The 23,384-nt window shown below is 41.3% G+C and overlaps 1 protein-coding gene across 1 annotated transcript in view; it reads left to right on the top strand.

Annotated features, from left to right (window-relative positions):
* Positions 1–23,384, top strand: part of slc6a11b (solute carrier family 6 member 11b) — a 135,772-nt gene that overhangs the window by 106,964 nt on the left and 5,424 nt on the right. Inside the window, exons 8-9 of the mRNA XM_048606355.1 lie at positions 13,255–13,358; positions 18,974–19,098. Coding sequence (XP_048462312.1) covers positions 13,255–13,358; positions 18,974–19,098 — 229 coding nt within the window. The remainder of the gene's footprint in view (positions 1–13,254; positions 13,359–18,973; positions 19,099–23,384) is intronic.

Here is a 23,384-nt window from a genome sequence, read left to right on the forward strand (position 1 = left end):
TCGGAGCAGCATGCAGTTTGTGCGGAGCTCACAAGCTCTCTACAGATGGGGTCTTGGTCACATTCCAAGCCACGGGAATATTGGTGCCAGACTCTCTGTATCATAACAAGATGCCGCTGAGACAAACATCTGCAAGGTTTCGTCAAACGAATCCTATGAAGGATTGTCCTGTGCATCCCAATGGTCCTATCAGCTGTGGGCATCTTCAATAGAACTTCTGTAGACAGATGTCACAGTGGGCTTTCTGGATCCCTGTTCTACCTGTTATTGTCAATTGGCTCTTTTTTAATTGTCTGCCTCCAGGAAGATCATGGCCAACAATCCGCTCCAGTCACTTATAGGTTCCCAACTCACAATTAAGGCTGATGTTCGGATAACAAGCAACTGAGAACATCTAGCGCCTCAAATCATATGTCATTCACTGTCCTTTCCCAGTTATCTGTTGTTCACCCCTCTTTTTATCTCTTACATCTTTTATTCATTTAACTAAACTTAATTCACTTTCTCAAAGTGAGAGCACGCAAAGTTAAAGCTGCACTGCGCTGTATTTTTGTCTCACCTTTTCAGACACAAGCATAGTTGACATTGGTGCTTCACAATACAATGTAAACATTAACTCAGTATATCCTTTGAAATGTGTCTAACACTTCTTCAAAGTAATTTGAAGAAGAGCTGCTGGACACAAAATGTATTCAATCAGAATAGTTACTTTAATAGGGATGGTAAAGTCTCTTTCACTAGACAGAGACAGCTGGTGGTGGTTTAACCTCAGTGTCACCATGCCCCAGGCAAGGTGAGAGATTGAGAAGGAGAGTCCTTCATGGTAACCTCAGCCAGTAGTGGGAATTGAATATCACTGTGCATTGTAAACCTGCTAACCTGCAAACTGAACTAAACCAACCTCCAACTTTGCCTCCTACCTACCAGTCTCATCCCGCCTCCTTGACCTTTCCATCTTCCCTCGACTGACCAACCCCCATCCCAACTCCCCACCTACACTCACCTTTACTGGCTCCATCCCCGCCTCCTTGACCTGTCCATCTTCTCTCCACCTATCTGCTCCTTTATCTACCTTCCATCCCCCCCCTCTCTAATTGTTTCAGAGTCCCCTTCCCCACCCCCATTTCTGAAGAAGGGTCCAGACCCGAAATGTCAGCTTTCCTGTTCCTCTGATGCTGCCTGGCCTGCTGTGTTCATCCAGTTCTACACCTTGTTATCCCTTAATAGTACTGATGTGTTTTGGGAAGATAGATACATTGCACATGTTCAGACTACTCAATCTGAGTAGAGACCGCATCATTGACACCCTAAGTAACTGTGCCATGTCTGAGCCCAGGCTGTAGAAAGATGTTGAAGATATTCAAGTAATTATGGCATTAAGAGGCATAAAAGACAATTCAATTGTTAATGTATTATTGTGAAATGTTCTTTTTAAATCTTGTTTAAACTGTTAATTTCAACATTACACATTTTAATTTCTGCCAAAAAGTAGTGATAAACATGTTACAAAAGGAATTTTAAATAATTTGTGAGGAATGGCAGGCAGTGTTATGTGACAAAAGGTGTGGAAACTGTTACATTGGAAATCCCATTTAAACACTCTCTGCAGGCACACTTCAAGAAAGTGCAAACACTTCTTATAATGTGAACTGCTATTACATGAACTTTTCAATAAAGTATGAGCACCCAACCACAACAACATTCCTAAACAAGCAATTACAACAATTCATAGATATCTTAATAATATCTAGAATATCTAATTGTAAACTTCCTCCTAATCTCATTCCTGGATCATCTATATTGCCTGAGTATTTTTTATTCATTCATGGGATGTGGATGTCATTGGCTAGGCCAGCATTTATTGTCCATCCCTAATTGCCCAGAGGGCAGTTAAGAGCCAACCCCATTGCTGTGGTTCTGGAATCACCCATAAGCCAGACCAGGTGAAGATGGCAGATTTTCTTTCCTTGAAGAACATTAGTGAACAAGATGGGTTTTTCTTAACAATTGACAATGGTTTCATGGTCAACATTAAACTCTTAATTCTAGATTTTTAATTGAATCCAAATTCCAACATCTGTCATGGCAGGATTTGAACCTGTGTGCCTGGATCGTAACTGGGATTTTTGGATTAACAGTCTACTGATAGTACAACTAGGTCATTGCCTTCCGCTAGTGAAGGAATTAAAAATCAATCGACTTTGTAAAATGGGGAAATAAATTTTCAAACATGCAATATAACTGATCAAAATGTTATTGAATGTTTTAATTTATTATGATTAATAGAACTGGTAAACATTAGATGCTTACAATCATGACAATTAGCAGAAAATTATAATACAGAATGACCTAACCGAGGGACATTCTGCTAATGAGAGGATTCTTTGAATGGTTGTTGAGGCATCAATTCATTTTTATATATCCGTGGCATTTATTTAATTGGGGTGGCTAGTGAATGGAAATATATGTTCATCATCAAAATGCTCCCATTAAGAGGCTTCAACTGTACGAGAATCAACTCTCACCGACAAAGATACGTTGCATTACGTAACATAGGGAATTATGGTAATGAGGGTTGTTTGTTTCTCTGAATGACAGTGCCACTTCCTGTTCTTTGTCAAAACAAACTCTTTTCTTTTCTCATGACCTTTGGTGTGCACTGTTCGCCAGCGAGTTAGACACATGCTTGAATAAGTGTGTCACTCAAAGCCTCCCTGCAGACAACAGTGCTGTTCACCCATCTATGGGACTGCACTGAATAAATTGAAAATGTGTTTTATCTGAGCTGACAACATCAAGTCGAGCTAAATTACTCATGCAAATAGCACTGGAATTTTATACCTACCTTTTTCTGAGAAACTTGTGTATCTTAGTATGATTTAGCACGCACTGTTTCTACAAGCTAGTACCAAATGTAATAATTACAAAGTTGTGTGAAAAATCTCAACATTTTAAAAATTGTAGAAATGCAAGCAAATTTTTAAATATATAGTGTGTGCATTAAATAATCATAATGCTATATTTGTAATTCTGTAATGAGTTGAATATTTGCATAAGTATATGAACTTTTCAATGTTTCCACTCTCTGAGGAAGAGTGGTGAATTGTCTCGCTTTCTACCAGTCAATTTTTCCTCCATGCCCTGGTAAAACTGTCAGAAATTGTCCTGCACAGAAAGACTGAGGAGTGAAACCTCTTGAACTCAACTGACTCCTTTTGTAGAAAGGTTCAAGATAACTCATGGATGGAATTTCTGGTGAAAATGAACTAAACTAGCCCTTTCTTTGAATTTACGATACAGTACACGCAGCAAAAACTTGAATTTACATAACACTTTCAAAATAGGAAAATGGCTCAAGGCATTTCACAGAAGGCAGCCCTGAATATCAAAATTATGTCTTATAAAGGTGAATTGATGTCTCAATCTGGCAGTAGTAATGAGCTACTACCATCTTACAGGCAAATGCAACAGAAGCTTGTCTTTATTTCTGTTCATTTCTTCCATTCATAAAGAGTTGAAGGATCATGCACATTTCCCCATGTTGCAACACCCACACTTTTTGCTAACCTTCTAACCCTGTAGAGATCCTTGATATTTAAAACAATGTTTCTGCCAACTCTTTAAGTAAAAGCAGCAAAGTATAAATTAGTCTTATACATTATTCTTTGCAAAAGGAAAATCGTCCAGCAGAATGCTTTTCAACCCTTAAGACTTGACTCATATTGCATCTATCACATTGCAATTCGAACAAGTAGAAGTGTTTTCCTTTTGCCATGTAGTTCTAATGTAGAAACCCCAGCAAACATGGCAGAGCTAAATGTGAATCTGGGATATTGCACATAATACAGTCAACTGATGCAGCCATAGAAAAGTTGATAATAAGACTGTGATTCGTAATTAATTCTTGTTTTCTGCTGCAGTCTAAGATCTCCACATCTGTAGCGGCAGATGCCTGTTTTCCCTGTGCAGCATACATGTTAATGTTTGACAATTGCTAAGGAATATAAGCCATATGCGCAAAACCAAAGCTTGTTTCTGGCCTTTGCCATTCTTCACAATTACCAAGCTGCCCTCCCCTCCTCTGGGATACTATCCTCAAGTTGTGTTTAAGCACAAAACTCTGATAACTCATCTGCTTAGTACAGTCTTTGTGCTTTTTTTTATTTTCATAAAACACAATCAACACCCAATGTTCTTGTATCATAGTCTTTTAATTTTAGAATGCACATGTGCTCCCACTCAACCTCAATTTTCAAGCAACAAGACTAGTGATCGATCATTTGCTTCACAGATTTTTAGCATAAAAATATTTCAGTTGCTTGAAGGAGCTAATCACCAGTACCCTTTGATTAAAGTATAAAGCTCTCAAGTTTTGCAGTTGGTCAGTATGTGTTGTGATATGTTGTAAGTCTGCCCATGAAAGGCATTCATCATTTCACATCAATCTTCAAAAATGAAGGCAAAAAAAATTCTTGACAGGTCAATCTACATTTGTACAAATACCAGTTGATAAGCGAATTTAGTTGACATTAAACAAAGGACAGAATGTTTTTTACTACTGAATGCTTTTATTAAAGGCAATAGATTGTTAAACTAGTGGAAGCTTGTGAGGAGCTAATTAATTTAGTGAGTTATTATTCTGCAGGAAGAAATGTCATTGTATTCAATGTCATTCTCTTTATTATTCATTCATGGGATGTGGGCTTACTGGCTGGGCCAGCATTTATTGGCCATCCATAGTTGCCCTGAAGGAGGTGATAAGCTGCCTTCTCAAAACACTGTACACAACCAGACTAACAATGCTGCTAAGGAGGGAGTTCCAGGATTTTCACCCAGCAACATTGAAGGCATGATGATATTGTTCCATGTGAGGACAGCAAGTGGCTTGGAGGGGGACTTGCAGGTGGTAGTGCTCCTATGTATCTGCCACCCTTGTGCTTCTAAATGGTAGTGGTGTGCATTTGAAAGGTACTGTGTAAGGAGCTTTAGTGAGCCTTCGTGCAGTGCCTTTTGTAGATAGTACATACTACTGCAACTGAGCATTGGAGTGGAGGGAGTGAATGTTTGTGGATGTGGTGCTAATCAAGCAGGGCGCTTTGTCTTGGGTGGAGTCAAGTTTCTTGGGTCTTGTTGGAGCTGCACTTATCCAGGCAAGTGAAGAGTAGTCCATTGCAGTGCAAACTTGTGCCCAGGTTTTGTGGTTGTAGTGATGGTAAACTGTCAATGTTCACCGTTATTATTTCGAAACTGACACTGACTTCCAGAGTTTACACATGTGAAACTAAAGGAGAAAATACAAGCATTGCTCTCAGGAATTCTCCATTCCTATGAAGGATGTGTTGCTTAACTCCTTGCAAATGGAAATCAAGTATAAATCATTGACTTGCCATGAACTTTTGCTTTTAATGCTACTAGTCTTACAGTAAAAACAGTTGAAAATGTATTCATAGAGTTATACAGTATGGAAACAAACCCCTTGGTCCAACCAGGCCATGCCAACCATAATTTTCTGAATTGAATGAGGTCATAATTATTGTTGAACAGCCTCTCTAGGTCTGAAAACTACTTCTGTGTTCATAGAGTGTCAATGGAGGGAATGGAGGGTTTGAATTATGGGGAGAGTCTGGACAGGTTGGGACTTCTTTCACTGGAGCGTAGGAAGTTGAGAGGTGACCTCATAGAGGTTTATAAAATCATGAGGGGTATAGAAAAGTTGAATGTCAGGTCTCTTTTCCCTAGTTTGAGGGTTTTCAAGACCAGGAGGCATATTTTTAAACTGAGAAGAGAAACATTTAAAAAAGACACAAGAGGCATTTTTTTTTAACACAAAGAGTAGCTCATGTGCGGAATGAACTTCCAGAGGAAGTGGTGGATGCAGGTACAGTTACAATGTTTAAAAGATATTTAGATAAGTATATGAATAAGAAACGTTTGGAGAGATTTTGGCCAAGCGTAGGCAGTGAGTCTAGTTTAGTTTGGGATTATGGTCAGCATAGACTGGTTGCACCAAAGGGTCTGTTTCCATGCTGCATGACTCTATGACCCTATGACTCTATGTCTGTAATCCACACTAAAAACTAAATTGGGTGGAATCTTATAGGGGTTTGTGTGACAGGGACCATTGTGAGATTTGTGGCAAAATTAGTTAAGATGTCCAGCAAGGCCTGTCATGACATTGGGAGCATCTCACTCCATCTTTTATGTTTTTGACAAGTGGTGTGCTATGTTCCTTTGTATACAATGGTGAGTTGCCAATTAAAAGGTATTATTGTTTGTTAAATGCCTTGTTAATGGCCTCATTAATATTCAATTGTCCCACCTTATCAAACATACTGAACAAGCGGGATATCAAGAAAACCTGACATGGATATCAGAACGGATACCTGGTGACTTAGGTCAGTGCTTGCTCCAAAGGACCACCATGTTGCTTAGGACCAAACAACATCCCAGGGCACGATCCACAGGCACCAGCCACACCTGTCATCCATGGACATTGGCATCTGGCATTTGCCAACCCTTCACAATCATCACGGCAACTTCTGAAGAAGAGTCATAGTGGACTTGAAATGTTAATTATTTTCTCTCTCTACATATGCTGCCTGACCTGTTGAGATTTTCCAGAATTTTCTGTGTTTGTTTCAGCTTGGCAAAAAAGCTATGTTTTAAGGAGTATCCTGAAGGAGCAAAGTGAGACAGAGCAATTGTATTCCAGAAGCCGCTAGTTCCAGAAGTAATCAACAGAAGTCTCAGCTATCTATGGTGGAACAATTATATTTGGAACTGTACAAGAGGCCAGAATTAGAGGAGCACTGATAAATTGGAGGGATGTTATGCTGAAGGAGATTATGGAGATAGAAAGGTCCAAAAGGTTTTGGAGGGTTTTGAATGCAAGGAAGAGAATTTTAAAGAAGATATTGCATTCTTCAGACATAATGTTGGTTAGCGAGCAAAGGGATGATGGGAGCTTGGAGCCTTGGGAAGCAGTGTTAGATGACCTCAAGCTGACAGAAGGTAGGAAGAAGAAGACCAGCTAGGAGTACTTTTAAATAATCAAGTAGGAAGGTAATGAAGACATGAAAGTGTGTTTCAATAGCAGGTGAACTGGAGCAGGTCAAGTGATATTATTGAATTGGAAATAGTGGCCTTAGTAATGGCACAAACATGAGAGCAGAAATCATCTCAGGATCAAATGTGTCAAGAATGTTGTGAACAGACTGCTGCCAGGACGAGAGTTGGAAATGGTAGCAGGGAAACAGAGTTTAGAGTTGGCATCACAATCAATGACCTTAGTCTTCCCAACATACAATTCACTATTTAATAGAATATTTAAGAATCAGGTATCGAAGAAATGTGTGCCTCAATTTTGCAATCAGCATTTTGAAAACTGGAGAGACGATGACATAGTGGCATTGTCACTGAGTTAATAATTCGATAGACCCAGGTAATGGCCTGGGAACCCAGGTTCAAATCCCAATAGGACAGATTGTTGAATTTGAGTTTGCAAATATCTGGGATTAAAAGTCCATGAACCATTGTTGATTTTTATAAAAGCCTATTAGTTTCCCTAATGTCCCTTAAGGAAGATAATCACCTGTCATTACCTGGCCTGGCCTACACATGACTTCTGACCTACAGCAATGTGGTTGACTCGTAACTGCCCTCTGAAATGGTCTCGCCAGCCACTCAGTTGTAACAAACTGCTGTAAAAGTCAAAGGAATGAAACTGGACAGACCACCTGGCATCAACCTAGGCACACCCAGAACAGACAATGGCAGAAACAGCCCTGTTGATCCTGCAAAGTCCTGCTCACTAACGACTGAAGCTAGTGCCAAAATGGGGAGAGCTATCTCACAGACTAGTCAAGCAACAGCCTGACAGTCAATACACTTGGAATCGTACATTAAACACCATGGGTGGAGCTTGAATAAAGTGGGCTCGGGCTAGCCTTATGGCAGAATCACTCTAGAAGTCTGGCCAGGCCTATCTCAATGTCAGAAGCAACTCGCTGCATCTTTAATGCATCTGCCAAGCAGTGAAGCAAGTTTCTTCAGGAAGGAGCAAGTTGCCAATTAATAAGAATCATTGTTTGTTAAATGCCTTAATGACAGCACAATTCACCTCATCAATATTCAGCTTCCTATTTTACCAAATAGACCAAACAGCTAGACATCCAGTCAGAGTGGACACTTGACAAATTCAGCTCACCATGGGAGCTCCATGTTGCCCAGCAACAAGCAGCATCTCAGGGCATGATCCAAGGGCACTAACACTTGTACCCTTTCTTCCATGGACATTGGCATTCAACATTTGACAATCCGTAATGATCCACATGGCACCTCTCCAATCCACAGGCATGACACTTAGTTGGGATTGAGGTAACAGGCTGGCGAGAAGGGTTACAACAGTTGTGAATGGGAACAACTGTATTTGTAAGATGATTATCTAAGATGATAAAGCATGGAATGGATTGGGTTCATGTGGAAGAGATGGGGATTTGTCGCAGTTAGGAGCATCTGATGGGATGGTGGATACACATATCTTACATGGTCACCTCATACACCAGGGGCTGGGGATGTGGGAAGCCTGTGGAGTTTATGGGAAAGACTAACAGGAAGGGAATCTGGATGTTTGTGGCTTCTCTGACGCATGGAGCTGGAGGCTGTTAGCCACTGGCCAATGAGCACTCAGCATCACCTTCCATCCGGCTGGAAATCGAAAATGTGCAATAGGGAAGGAAATGGGTCCGACCACACCCGGAGTGAGTGGGATAAGTATCTCAACTGGTGAGGGACCTACCAATGTGAGGCCCTTTGAAAGGACACAACATGAGGCACAGACCCATGCACTGTACAGGACACAGAACTGCAGGGTCCCTAACCTTGTCCATCCTTATGCAGTGGCTCCCTGTGTGCTGTACACTTCCCTATCTCAGACAGATGGACCAGTTTATTCTGATTGGGATTTTTGGCCATGAGGGACACGATGTGTCAGCAGAACCTGCAGCACTGTGTACACCTACATATGTACATCTTGGTGGCAGTGGGCTCTCAGCACAGACATCGATCCTTGGTACATCCTGCAAGGACATGAAGTTAGGTATTATGCTGGCATAGTTTCATCTGGAGTGACAAAGAGAGTCGAACAAATGGATGTAGTATGAAACCAATCAATTTATGCAAAGGTGCTTCACATACAGTGCGTTAAATCTCATACCACCAAAGTGCGCTCAAAGGGATTTTTTTTTCTTTCTTTCCCTTCCATTCCATCTTAATATTGTCTCAGGTATTATATCTGGGATGGAGGGATTCTAATCAGTAGTAGAGCCTGTTGGCCCTGGAGGTTTGACAAGGCAACCCTGAGAGTTTATGTATCTGGACAGCACAGATATGCTAACGGTCTTCTTGTCTCAAATGGACCCTCTCAGCTGACCTTCCAAGGGTGGGAAGGAGGCAGACAAGGTAGAGGTGGAGGGCCAAGCCATCTCCTGAGTATCCCGAGAGGACATTTCTGATGGGCTTCCTCAGACTAGGTGTCTTCGACCCTGCCCTGGTTCCTTGTGAGAAAAGGGCACCTGGAGCATGTGCCATTATCCAGTTCCCGTGCTGCCATGCCCTCGGTCCTGAGGCTCCAGGGATGATGCTGTTTCAGTGGATATCTGGTGAGTGGCGAGTTGTTCTAGGAACAATAGATGGTACATTGGGGATAAAATCGAATGAGAGGGACATAACAGGAATGGGGAAGCCTAATTCATGAGATGAAGTTCTTAGGATATGGTGAGAAAACTCGCTAGGCAGAATACTGTCAAATAAACCCAAAGCAACTCGCAGTTACTGAAACAAATGTAAGATTCAGCCCCATGTCCCAGATACCATCATCACTGCTCCTGAGTCAGTCTCATCTCATCAGGAGAATAGATCCAGCAGAGGTGGCAAGTTCGTGGAATACTGTTGTGAGGGAAATGTTCTGGGAGTCCTCCACATTCCCACTGGCTGCCACGATTTCTCCTGGCACCAGCTCAATCCTCTGCTGAATACCACAGACTCCTGCAGACGTCTCAGCTTCAGGACATTTCTGCAGGGGTTCTTCTGGATAGTGTCCTAGGCCCAATCATCTTCAACTGCTTCAACAATGACCTTCTATCCATCAGAAGGTCAGAAGTGGTGATTGCAGAATATTTAACACAATTCATGACTCCACAAGTATTGAAGCACTCTGTAAAAATGCAGCAAGACCTGAACAATATCCAAGTAACATTTGTGCCATACAAGTGCAAGGCAAAGACCAGCTCCAACAAGAGAGAATTTAACTACAGCCCCTTGACATTCACTGGCATTGCCATGACTGAATCTCCCACTATAAACACCCTGGAAGTCACCATTGACCAGAAATCCAACTGGAGCAGTCATGTGACTACAAAAGAGGGTCAGAGGTTGGAGTGAGTAATTCACCTCCTGCCTTCAAAAAGCACAAGTGATGTTTATGCTGGAAAACCCTCCACTTGCCTGGATCCATGCAGCTCCGACAACATTGAAGAAGCACAATACCATCTGAGGCAAAGCAGCTCACTTGATTGGCTCCATATCCACATTCATGCCCTGAACCACCAATGCTTAGTAGCAGCAGTGTGTACAATCTACAAAATGGACTGCAGAAATTCACCCAGGCTCCTTAAACAGTTCCTTCCAAATCCATGACAACTTCCATCTAGAAGAACAAGGGCAATGGATACATGGACCACCGCCACATGCAAGTTTCCCTCCAAACTAATCACCATCCTGACATGGAAATATATCACCATTCTTTCAGTGTTGCTGGGTCAATATGCTGAAACTCTCCCTAACAGTATTAAGGGTCTCTAATGATTGGGACCAGGTGGACCTCATTGACTATGAGGTTCTTGATTGGCCCAGGTTAATAACCCCAATCAGGAAAGCCCTGGCTGACCAACATAACCAGGAGATTAGAGTCTCCTCAGTTGAGGATTGACTCCAAGCTGGCGGGCTGGCGCCAGTGTACTGTGCACTAGTAAATAAAAGGTGACTTGGTGATGGGACCCCAACTTTGTGCAGTTATTTCAGTGGTGACAGGAGAAAACAGGATGCGCCCAAAGAACATTCGCTTGCAACTGTCATCTTGGAGGCATCATGGCACTATTTAGGAAGCTTGATTCATTTGACCCTGCTGTCAAAGACAGGGCACAGTATATGGAAAGAATGCAATATTTTTTCTGGGTAAATGATATTGGGACAGATGTAAAGCAATGAGTAATCCTTCTAACTGCATTTGGACCCACAGCATTTTCGGTTATAAGGGGCTTAACTTTCCTAGAAGCACCAGATGCCAAAACCTTGCAAGAATTGACAGTTAGTTAAGGAATATTATGACCCCAAACCTCCACTAATCCTGAGGTCCTATCGGTTTTATTTGACACATAATGACAGCTCCATAACATACATTGTCTGATGGTCTAGCAGAAAGAGCGGTCCAAATGTTGAAGGCAGGCTTAAAGAAGCAGCCTACAGCGTCAATTGATACCAAAATGTCCTGGTTCCTGTTTGATTATAGGGCCACCTGCACGCAACAATAGGGATAGCTCCAGCAGAGTTGCTGATGGGGAGAAGACTCCGCACCAGGTTAAACCTGATATTCCCAGATCTTGGGGTGGGGGATGGGGGTGGTGGGGGAGAGTGAAATGGCAGCAGGAACACCAGTGCCAGCCACATGCATCCACTTAGCAAGAGAGACACGTTAATTCTGGGGACAAAGTTTGATGCTGGAACCATGGAAATGGCCCTGTATGTGTTCGAGGCGAGGTTGACGCAAGGTCAGGTCCTGTCACTTACAAAGTTTGGGTAGGTGATACAGTCCTGAACAAACATGTGGATCACCTGAAAGCTGTTAGATCACAAATGGGACAAGAGTAAAACATACCTGGTCTATCAGAACAGTCAGACAGCCTGCCTGTACACATCTAGTGTCGAGGAAACTGCAGAGTCTGAGAAGGATGCAGCCTCCATACTGCTGCCACTGGAAGAAGAGGAAGGAACTCTCCCGAGATGTTCCAGATGCAAGAGACAGGCCACTGTCTGGTATGCCTCACCTGCATCCAAGTCCTAATCAGAGGAACCGGACCTGGGGCAAAAACGTTGCAGAGAAGCCACAAACAAAAGACAAGGCCTACATCCCCGCACTTGGTGAGGATGGGAGGGTATGCAGTGATTGAAACCAGGTGGATCTTGTGCGCAACAAGATCCTTGATTGGGGTTGTTAACCAGGGCCAATCAGGAGAGCTTGGCTGACCAATATAATCCGGAGATTAGAATCTCCTCATTTAAGGATTCCCTCCGAGCTAGCTGGACACAGGCTGTGTATTGTGTCCTAGTAAATAAAGGGTGACTTGGTGACAGGACCCAGCCTCTATGCATTATTTCAATCTCTACACTAAATGGAATGCAGACATTCAAGACAGATGGGTTAAGTGCCAGGCCCCAGGCAGGTGGATACATCAGGGCCCAATAAGTAGGATCTGGGGCAATAAGGGACTGCTGTTCTCAGGTTGAGAGGGCTAGGCCATGGATCAGGGCAGGAACAGGACCCAGCTTCAATGATTTTGTTCCCGACCCCAGTTACAAAGTGTGTTCGAGACCCACCTACTGCTTCAGAAATGGCCCCGGGATTATTTAATCTTATAGGCTTCAATTTTACATTGGCGGCTGACTTCTCAAATGAATGCCAGAAACAGAAGGGAAGTGGCAGACATTTGCATGATCTGGAGCTTGCGCCCCAACACAAGAAAATGGTGGGTTTCAATTCCTGCACCATCTCGCGCATACAGTGTATTAAAGATCTCAGGGAAGGGAGTGTTGAATTCCTAAGCCTAGTTGCTATTAAAGAGAAAGAAGTATTGTACATCTTAAAACATTTTAAGTTAGATGAGTCCTTAAGTTTTAGTATTGAAGGGCAAAATGTGTTAGTGCAGGCTTGGAGGGCCGAAGGGCCTGTTCCTGTGCTGTATTGTTCTTTGTTCTTTGTTCAAGAAAGGAGTCACAGTTGGGAAGCAGTTGAGAGGAGACACAAGCTTTCCTTCTGGGGTCTAGAGGAGCCAAAGCCTTTGCTCTTTCATTAATGCCTTGATAATGCTAAAAGATGGGCTTAATTTGGTATTCTGTTTTAGCCAAACTACAAAACAGAATACCAAATTAAGATTCATCCAGTGTGGGAGAATATTGACAAGTCATCTTGCTTTTTGGCAGGTCTGGCTGGATGCTGGCACCCAGATTTTCTTCTCATATGCAATTTGCCTTGGATGTTTGACTGCATTAGGAAGCTATAATCCCTATCATAACAACTGTTACAGGTAAGAGAGTGATTTGCTAAAGTGTATTTTTTGGCTTTCAAGATATAAGCTAGATATCAACCATTGTTATTCTCAATGTCCTATGTAACACTAGGCGGTTTACAAAGCCTATGCTTGTACAAATCAATATTCTTTTATCAGCTGGAGACACTAAAATACTATTTCATTGTTCTCCTCAACAATACACCATTTGATTTAAAAAGCCTCGTCCTTCTATCCTTTTACATTTTCATTGAGAATACAACTGGGCTGAAACACTATGCAGAAGCACTTTAGATACCATTTCAGAAATTATCCAGTTCTATCCAAAACCTCTCTGACACTTTTGCCCTTGCAACATGAATAGAATCATAATTCATGTTAATTTATTTCTAAATGATGTTCCTGATGGCTTAGTAAGTCTGTGGTCTTTGAGACACACAGACAAAGATATTTCTGAATTCGATTCCTGGTTTATGTAGCAGGAATAAAGGTTTCAATGTCACTGAAGGGGAATAAATAGCTTGAATTTAAATTCTTGACTACTGATAGTTGGAAAGTCAAATGCATTTTTTTTCCTTTATTGATTCACAGGATGCGGATGTTGCTTTCTTGCCCAACCCTAATTGCCCAGAGGCAGTTAAGAGTCAACCACATTGCTGTGGGTCTGGAGTCACATGTAGGCCAGACCAGTAAGAATGGCAGTTTCCTTCCCTAAAGGACATTAGTGAACTAGATGGGTTTTTCCCTGACAATCGGCAACTGATTCATGGTCATCATTAGATTCTTAATTCCAGACATTTATTCAATTCAGATTCCACCACCTACCCTGGTGGGATCTGAACCTGGGTCCCCAGAACATTATCTAAGTCTCTGGATTAACAGTCCAGTGATAATACCACTAGGCCGTCACCTCCCCTTATGACCAACCTGATTCTCCCCATGGTTGATCTTTGCTAACACCCACCATTTAGACCAACAGAGGAATGGGATTCGAGCAAAGCAAAGAGCTCCATCTGTGTATGCAAGTAATACAGTAAATACTGATGAGACATGTGCAACAGGCCAAAAGTAGACATTGCTGAAAATTTAGCAAGTACCCAGCACGCTTTTAATTGCAAATAACGACCCTATAATTTTTATTTTAAAAATAGCTTTTAACCAACTGGTCTAAAAAACAGTTTTAGCATTAATTTCTAATAAGATGTTGCCACAGAATTAGTTGTAGTTCACAAAAGGTTAAGTCTCAGAGTTAGAAGAGTTACCCTGGGATCTGTTAGATGAGGTACCATGTAGTAAATCAAATTATGTACTGCAAGATTATAGTTTAATATAATAGGGGTTGTTAGCACACTCCAGAGAGATTTACATTTATAAAATTCCCTTAGATCCAACCATTAAACACTTCAGGAGGTTTGGTTAAAATGGCAAAATGGTAGCTTTGGCTTGCATGTCACTCAATTAAGATAGTTTAGTGATCCAATTTTCACAGATGATGAGGCAGAGTTTTTAGACTCTTGGCTTATACTTTGTATGAAAAAGCCAAGCTGATGGAGGTTGTTTGTGTGGAACAGTAGCTCAGACGTGGAGGACTCTGATTATTTGGCATGAAATTACACGCAAAAACAGGTTATGATTTAAAAATTTAACAAAGGACCTCCGCATGCCACAAAATGCCCACTGCCATTTTTAATGGAGGCAACCAATCCATTTGTCATCAACCAATATTGTTTGTTTATTAGGGCTCCATGTCTAAGTTTAAAAAGTCATTTTATTTTTAACTGATGTGCATTGGGTTTCCAAGGCCTCAGGTAATCTGCCAGATAAAAACATAAGGCCAAAAGATATAGGAGCAGAAGTACGCCATCCGACCCATTGAGTCTGCTTCAGCATTTAATGAGATCATGGCTGATCTGATAATCTCCAGCTCCACTTTCCTGCTTATCCCCATAACCCGTGATTCCCTTAATGATTTTAAATCTCTCTATCTTAGCTGTGAATATACTTAATGATCCAGCCTCAACAGGAATAAAGAATTGCACAGATTCACCACCCTCTAAGAAAAAAAAACTTCACCTTCATATCACTTTTAAGTGGGTGACTCCTTAACTCTGAGATTATGCCCTCTGGTCCGAGGCGCGCTCGCAAGGGGAAACAATCTCACTGCATCCACCTGTCGAGTCCCCAAAGAATTTTATATGTTTCAATAAGGTTGCCTCTCATTCTCTTAAACCTCAAGCAAAGTCATAGAGATATACAGCACGGAAGCACACCCTTCGGTCCAACTTGTCCATGCTGACCAGATATACTATATAACCCTAGTCCCATTTGTCAGCATTTAGCCCATATCTCTCTAATCCCTTCTTGTTTATATACTCATCCAGATGCCTTTTAAATGTTATAATCGTACCAGCCTCCATCACTTCCTGTAGCAGCTCATTCCATACATGCACCACACTCTGCATGAACAAGTTGACCCTTAGGTCACTTTTATCTCTTTTCCCTCTCACCTTAAACCTATGTCCTCTAGTTTTGGACTCTCCCATCCCAGGGAAAAGACTTTGCCTATTTACCCTATACATGCCCTTCATGATTTTGTAAACCTCTATAAGGTCACCCCTCAGCCTCCAACGCTCCAGTCTATTCAGCCTCTCCCTATAGCTCAAACCCTGCAAGCCTGGCAACATCCTTGTAAATCTTTTCTGAACTCTTTCTAGTTTCACAACATCCTTCCTATAAGATGGAGACCAGAACTGCACGCATTACTCCTAAAGTGGCCGAACCAATGTCCTGTACAGCTGCTACATGACCTCCCAACTCCTATACTCAATGCACTGACCAATAAACACAAGCATACCAAACACCACCTTCACCATTGTATCTACCTGCAACTCCACTTTCAAGGAACTATGAACCTGAACTCCAATGTCTCTTTGTTCAAAAACATTCCTCAGGACCTTACCATTAAGTGTATAAGTCCTGCCCTGGTTTGCCTTTCCAAAGTGCAACACCTCACGTTTATCTAAATTAAACTCCATCTGCCACATCCTGGCCCATTGGCTCATCTGATCAAGATCTCATTGTACTGTAAGGTAACCTTCTTCGCTGTCCACTACGCTTCCAATTTAGGTGTCATCTGCAAACTTACTAACTATATCGTGCAGGATGGAAACCCAGCAGATCTGAATTCTGACCAAAGCTCTCGGAATTCCACAAGTGTTTCGCTTTACCTCCTTAAAGCCTACCTTGTTGAGCAAGCTGAGGTCACCCTAATCATTATGTGATGCACAATCGTACTTTGTTCTAGAATGCTGCAGTGAAATGCCTTGAGACATGTCATAACGCTAAGGCACTATAGAAGTGTAATTATTGTCCCAATCTGAAAGTATCTGGTGGGAACTTGGAGCTTCTTATTTCTTTCTACAACTTGGAATTTTGTGCCAACAAACAAGATCTTCATGTCACAGAAACAGGTTCCAGCTGATTAGGCAACAGGTATTTTATTTGAACTGGGGCAGTTAGTTCACCTCAGAAATGCCAAGCTAAGCTCAATATGAAGCCCAAATCCAGCCTTTATTTGGTTAATCACAACAAGTATACAATTCAGAAGAGTTATGGTGGGCCATTATTAAATTCTCCTAGTTGGTGACTGTTCAGAAGGATTAATATCAACATAGTTAATTGACTGTCAAGTTGCAGAGTGTTAGGTTCTATACTACAAAAGCACTCGCCAAGCCCGCAGAACAAAAGATAACTTGAAAGCCTAATGTCTTTTGAGTGCCATTAGTGTTTTTCTGACCTGCGCTAATTCAGCTGTTTTTCTGAGTGTGAATATCCTACAATTACAGGTTGTAAGCTGCAAAGGGTACTCGTGTTGATCTGGTTCTGCAAGTATTCCAGATATTAGGAAGATTGTGAATGCCCACCAACCCAATCGTTATGCGAATTGCTGTTTTTTAAAACCCTTCGTTCCGATCTATCTCCAAAGGAATTTGAAGATAGATGTTAGGTGGTATTAGGTTCGGAGGTATCCATAATAGGAGTAAGATGAAAGATAGAACTTGCATTTATTTCATGATGTTAAGGAATTCTAAAGTATCTTACAATCATTGTACATCTGAAGCTTTCCAATACAAAAGGCTAATCAGATACTCCATGGTGTTTTAGCAGTTAGCATGTGCTGACGGCAGGTATAAAAGAGACATTTTCATTGTTTCTGACATTGCAAGAGGTAATTTAGGCTTGTAATTGCTGTTCGTAATTGTAGTATGTTCAATTTTAATAAAGCTATCTTTGATCCAGTAAGTCAAAAGACAGTAACAAAGGCTTTCTTTAAAATCTGACCCTGGTTCTTGCTATTTTTACAAAAACAGAAATTGCTGGAAAAGTTCAGCAGATCTGGCAGCATCTGTGAAGTGAAATCAGAGTTAATGTTTTAGGTCCAGTGACCCTTCACTCAGAGCTCAGGAAGGAGATGCAAACCCAAGCTGGAACCACAACTAAGTTGTATTTGAGTCACCCTAACTTCCCAATTTATAAATAAATTAATCATCCCTCTCATAATGCAGCCAGAGTGCCTGAACAACTCTCCAACCATATTGAATGCCCTTGAAATTGCTGCTGAATCGCAGACCATTTTGGACATCAGTGGGTGTACCCTTGCTTCGGGTTGGGCAAAAAAGTGTTGACCTTACCAATGATACCCATATCCATGGAAGAATGAAAAGAACTGTCCTTGCCTTGCTGTCACTGAGATCGGGAAGGACACAGTTCGCTGAGAGTTCCTTTCCCCTTCTCCTCTGGCCTCATCTTCTTGAGTACTCCACATGGCCTCATTCAGTCATGCTGAATTCCGAGATGAAGGTCTGCACATCTATTCATGATTGGGGGAGCAGCCTCATGCAGAAGCCTCAGCAGGTCTGTGGAGAAAAATCAGAGGTAACATTTCAGGTCCAATGACCTTTCATCAAAACTGATTGGAGTTAGGAAAAGGTTGGTGTGTATGCTGAACATGGGGTTGGGGGAAGAGGAGAAGAAAAACATTAACTCTGCAACTCTCCACATCTGCTGCCACATCTGCTGAATCTTTCCAGCCATTTCTGTTTTGCTTCTGATTTCCAGCATCCGCAGTTCTGAGTTTTTTTTTTATTCAGTGCAGAAGCATTCTGCCTCCACCTCATACCTAGTGTTCCTCTCCTTGTTGACAGATATTGAACTGGTGTAACAGACAGCTATTAGCCTTTACAAGCCATTGATGCTTGACATTGATGACATGCCCAGGAAACTGGAAAATTTTGCAAATGATCTTGCCTTGCATTATCGAGTGAAGTAAACTGAATTGTGCATTCAGGCTGCCTTGGCTAACGCTTCAGGTTATTTGTAGGAAATCATTTGGGAGTTTATCGGAGTAGAGATGATTCAGATAAATTATTCCTGATTTCTTTATGACAAACAATACTATCACTCTTAACAAAGAAGTACTTTTAATTTAGACTTGATATCCTTCTGTGTAAAGGTGAATTCAATATGGTAATCATGGTGAATATTAACCAAACTGTTCCATGTTTAATAGACAAGGTTTTATTGAACACAAAAACTGTTTTAAACATTAAGTTATTGTTGTTGCTGTTTTGCAGGGATTGCGTAATGCTATGCTGTCTCAACAGTGGCACCAGCTTCGTTGCTGGTTTTGCTATTTTCTCTGTGTTAGGATTCATGGCTTTTGAACAAGGAGTGCCAATAGCAGAAGTAGCTGAATCAGGTGAGCTGTAAGCAATCACCTTAATTGTGACTTGATCATAGTGAACTGATGCAAGCTGGAAAAACAAAATAATGTTAAAGGCAAATTTGAGCACACCATTGTTTTCAACTTAACATCCCTTCTTAACAAGTGTCCTGTCTCTTGGAGAGTAAAGGATAGGTGTCAATCCTTGCTGACAGTCCAATATGGATATTTTCTGAATCAGTTGCTGGTTATACTTGCCACACTACATTAAGTTAGGTTGAGCCCAGTGAAGGTGATCATCAGTTTGGGTCTATAGTAGGAGATTCAATGCAATGTCCCCATTCTGCATTGCTGGTCAAGAGAAATTGTAGCATCATTGTCTCTACATATCTCCCATTGTTAACTTCCCTTAGGGAGAAGAACAGACCAAATTATGAGTTCCAAAACATGATCAGTACTATTCTGTGGCCTGCTGGTAAGAATTGAGTGTCTTCTAGGCAAAACCAGTCTTGACTTTGTTTCTTGGCCCCAACAGAGAATGTTTGGAACCGCCAATACGGACTGAGGTTAGCAACTGGATAAAAACAGAAAATGCTGTAAACATTCAGCAGGTCAGGTGACCTCTGTGGATAAAGAAATAGAGTTAATGTTTCAGGTTGATGATATTTCATCAGAACTCACATTTTATTGATTCACATTTCCATCATCTGCTGTATTTTGATATAGAAACTAGAGAAATATTTTGGAGAACAGCATGGATATCTAAATAACAACGAAAACCAAAGCTGTAAATTTGCCACTTGCCCATTGGTTTATTCCTAGGTTTACTGAAGTAGCTTCTATCTGAATTTACTTCAAAACTCACCAAGGCTGAAGGGTGACATTTTATTCCTGTCAGCAGAAAGAATATTTCACCACCAACAGTTAGGTTGTGGAAACATTACACCAGCTAAATTACTAGGTTCTGCTGTTTTGCATCCTGTTGAGGCTTGAGAGAAAGGAACAGAGTCCCAGCTTTGATATCAAATCTTAGCAACAAAGTTAACCACACCACTGATCAGGTGGAGAGCAAAGATCTATTTACACTGCCCTAACATGTATCCCAACTTTAAGCACCTGCTAGTGCACCAACGTAGGATTTCACTGACCAGCTATTATTTTAGACATTCTGAGGAAGACTTACCTTTTATTAGCTGCACAACAACTTCCTATTCCTTTCCAATTGTGTTTTTCCTCATTTTGATTTGCTTTTTTATCGTTTCCCACTTTACTAAAACCATTATTCCAGATGTTTTATTGAAATTGTTTTAAAAATGTTTTTTTCTCACTGTTTCTTACCCGTTTCCATTTTTTCTCTTTCGGTCATGTCTTGATTCATTCTGCAACAGGAGGCTGCTGAAAGACTGGAATGATTGAGGTTAGAGGGAGTTGAACAGGGAGATTTTGAGATGCTTTAATATAGGGGTGGCACAGTGGCTCAATGGTTAGCACTGCTGCCTCACAGCGCCAGGAACCTGGGTTCAATTCTAGCCTCAGGTGACTCTGTGTGGAGTTTGTACATTCTGCCAATATTTGCATGGACTTCCCCTAGGTGCTCTGGTTTTCTCCCACAGTCCAAAGATATGCAGGTTAAGTGGAATGACCGTGCTAAATTGCCCATTGTGTGCAGGATGGATAGAGTAGGGGGGCTGGGTATAGATGGGATGCTGTTCAGAGGGTCAATGTGGACTTGATGGGCCAAATGGCCTCCTTCCACAATTTTATGAATGTAATGGAGAAGCAGCAGGAAAAAGTTTGGGAGATGATAAGCTAGGAATGTTGTTTTGCTGTGTGTCAGTTCATTTAAATTAGAAAATAACGCCATACCCATGAAGCTGGATAATACCATACTCTGCAGAGCAATGAAAGCGTTTTTGTCAGCTTCCTCTTCACAAATGTATGAGTCAAATTATTGCACCATTCAGTGGCAGTACCAAGTAATAGCATTGTTTTTACAATCAGGATGCAAACCAGGAATAAAATCATGTTTCCATGGAAGCCACAAATAAGAATTCACAGCTTTATTCATTACAAGATGAGACAGAATTTGAAACAGAATAATGAAATAACTCAACTCTGCTTTATGGAAATGCCAAATAACTGATTTTCACTGCTGTTTATTCATGAAAAGGAAGTATGCAACACTAAATTCTGCCAAAATATAGATTTGAATAGATGAATTTAGATAGGTACAATTGAGCATTCCAAGATTGGTGTAATAAGGATCCCTATTTTCCTCTGCATGTGAATTTTGATGAAAAAGATAGCTTTGAGCAAATAAGGAACATAACAGAAGAAACACAATAACTAGGGGTATTTATGTAGCATTTAAGTAAAATGTCATGAGACTTTTCAGAGAGGGGTTATTAAAGGAAAAATTGACACCAATCAATATAAGGAGGGATTAGGGCAGATGACTAACTAATTTGGCAAGAAGATAGATTTGAGTAACATCTTAAAGGAAGAAAGAAAGAAAGAAAATAGAGTTAATGTTTCGAGTCTGGTTCTGCTGAAGGGCCAGCCGGACATGAAACATTAACTCTGCTATCTTCTACCAGATACTGCCAGACCTGCAGACCTCCAGAACTACACTAGCAGTTTCTGTTTTTGTTTTGATGTTACAGTAGTCTCGGTGACATTGTAGATTTGTGGTTATAAACTCATCTCATGATTAATTATAAGGACAACATTGTACATGAGGGAAAAGGATGGCGTTGGGTGGTTAGGGAATGGAGTTTGCCACGGGGACTGAAGCCAATGACCTCCCAAGATTTGTTTGGAGAAAATTTCAACTCGTCCTGGAATTCCCTTCCTCAGGGCATTGCGGGTCAACCTATAGCAAGTGGACTGCAGCAGTTCAAGAGGCGCTCACCACCACCTTCCCTAGAGCAACTAGGGATGGATAACAAATGCTATCCAGCCAATGATGCCCATGTCCCATGAGTGAATAATAAAAACCAATCCATTACCAGATGTCAGGCAGGCAGGCAGTCTGACAGATCTAAGATAGTGAAGGGTTTGAAAGAGATGGTGATCTCTAGGGTTGGATGTCATCAATGTACACGTGGAAACTGACAATGGGCTTTCAGATGGTCTCCCCAAAGGCAGCATGTAATAAGAAAAAAGTAATGATCCCTGGGGGACAGCAGTGGTAATAGTACTGCAACAAGAAGGGAAGTCTTTGCCGATTATTCTCTAGCGATGAGAGGTAACAAACAACACTATGTGCTTAGCTGGGCAACAGAGAAGAGGCACTGAAGAAGAATTGTGAAACCATGTCAAAGGGTACAAGTTGATCAAAAAGATGAAGCTGTCAGTTGTAGCTCAATGGGTAGCGCTCTTGCCTGTGAATTACAAGGTTCAAGTTGCGCTTTAGAGATAGAGCACAAAATTCCAGCTTAGTATCAAGAGAAAGCTGCATTGTCAGAGGTGCCATCTTTCAGATAAGACATTAACTCAAGCCCACATCTGCCTGCTTGAGTGAGATTAATAGATCCAATGGTGTTAATCTGAGGAAAAGCAGGGGAGTTCTTCCCAGTGAATAAAAGCAAAGTACGATAGACACTGGAAGTAAGGGGAGGCAATGTCCTAGTGGTATTATTGCTGGACTGTTAATCCAGAGACCCAGATAGCGTTCTGGGGACCCAGGTTCAAATCCCGCCATGGTCGACAGTGGAATTTGAATTCAGTAAACATCTGGAATTAAAAATCTAATGATAACCATGAATCCATTGTTGATTATCAGAAAAGCCCATCTGGTTCACTAAGTCCTTTAGGGAAGGAAGCTGCCATCCTTACCTGGTCTGGCCTTACATGTGACTCCAGACCCACAGCAATGTGGTTGACTATGAACTGCCCTCTGGGCAATTAGGGATTGGCAATAAATGCTGCCTCGCCAGCGATGCTCTCATCCCACGAATGAATAAAAAAAGTCTGAAATCAAAACAAAGTGCTTGAGAAACTCAGTGAGTCTGGCATCATCAGTGGAGAGAGAAAAGCAGAGTTAACATTTTCAATTCAATTGGACTCAGCAGTTGGATTCCAATAGCTGTGCTTCTTTCTCTAAAGATGCTGACAGACTTAGAGTTTCTCCAGCACTTTCTGTATTTATATGACTTCTTCCAGTGTCTTGGTTGATATTTATCCCTCTGTTAATAGCTTATCTGGTTATTATCACATTGCTCTTCATGCTTGTTTGTTGCATTGAAATTGACCAGTATATTTCCTGCAACTTGACTGCACTTCAAAAGTACCTCAATGGCTATAAATTCTTTGAACTCTCT

The sequence above is a fragment of the Rhincodon typus genome, chromosome 16 (assembly GCF_021869965.1).
Source record: "Rhincodon typus isolate 14 chromosome 16, sRhiTyp1.1, whole genome shotgun sequence".
Classification (NCBI taxonomy): domain Eukaryota; kingdom Metazoa; phylum Chordata; class Chondrichthyes; order Orectolobiformes; family Rhincodontidae; genus Rhincodon; species Rhincodon typus.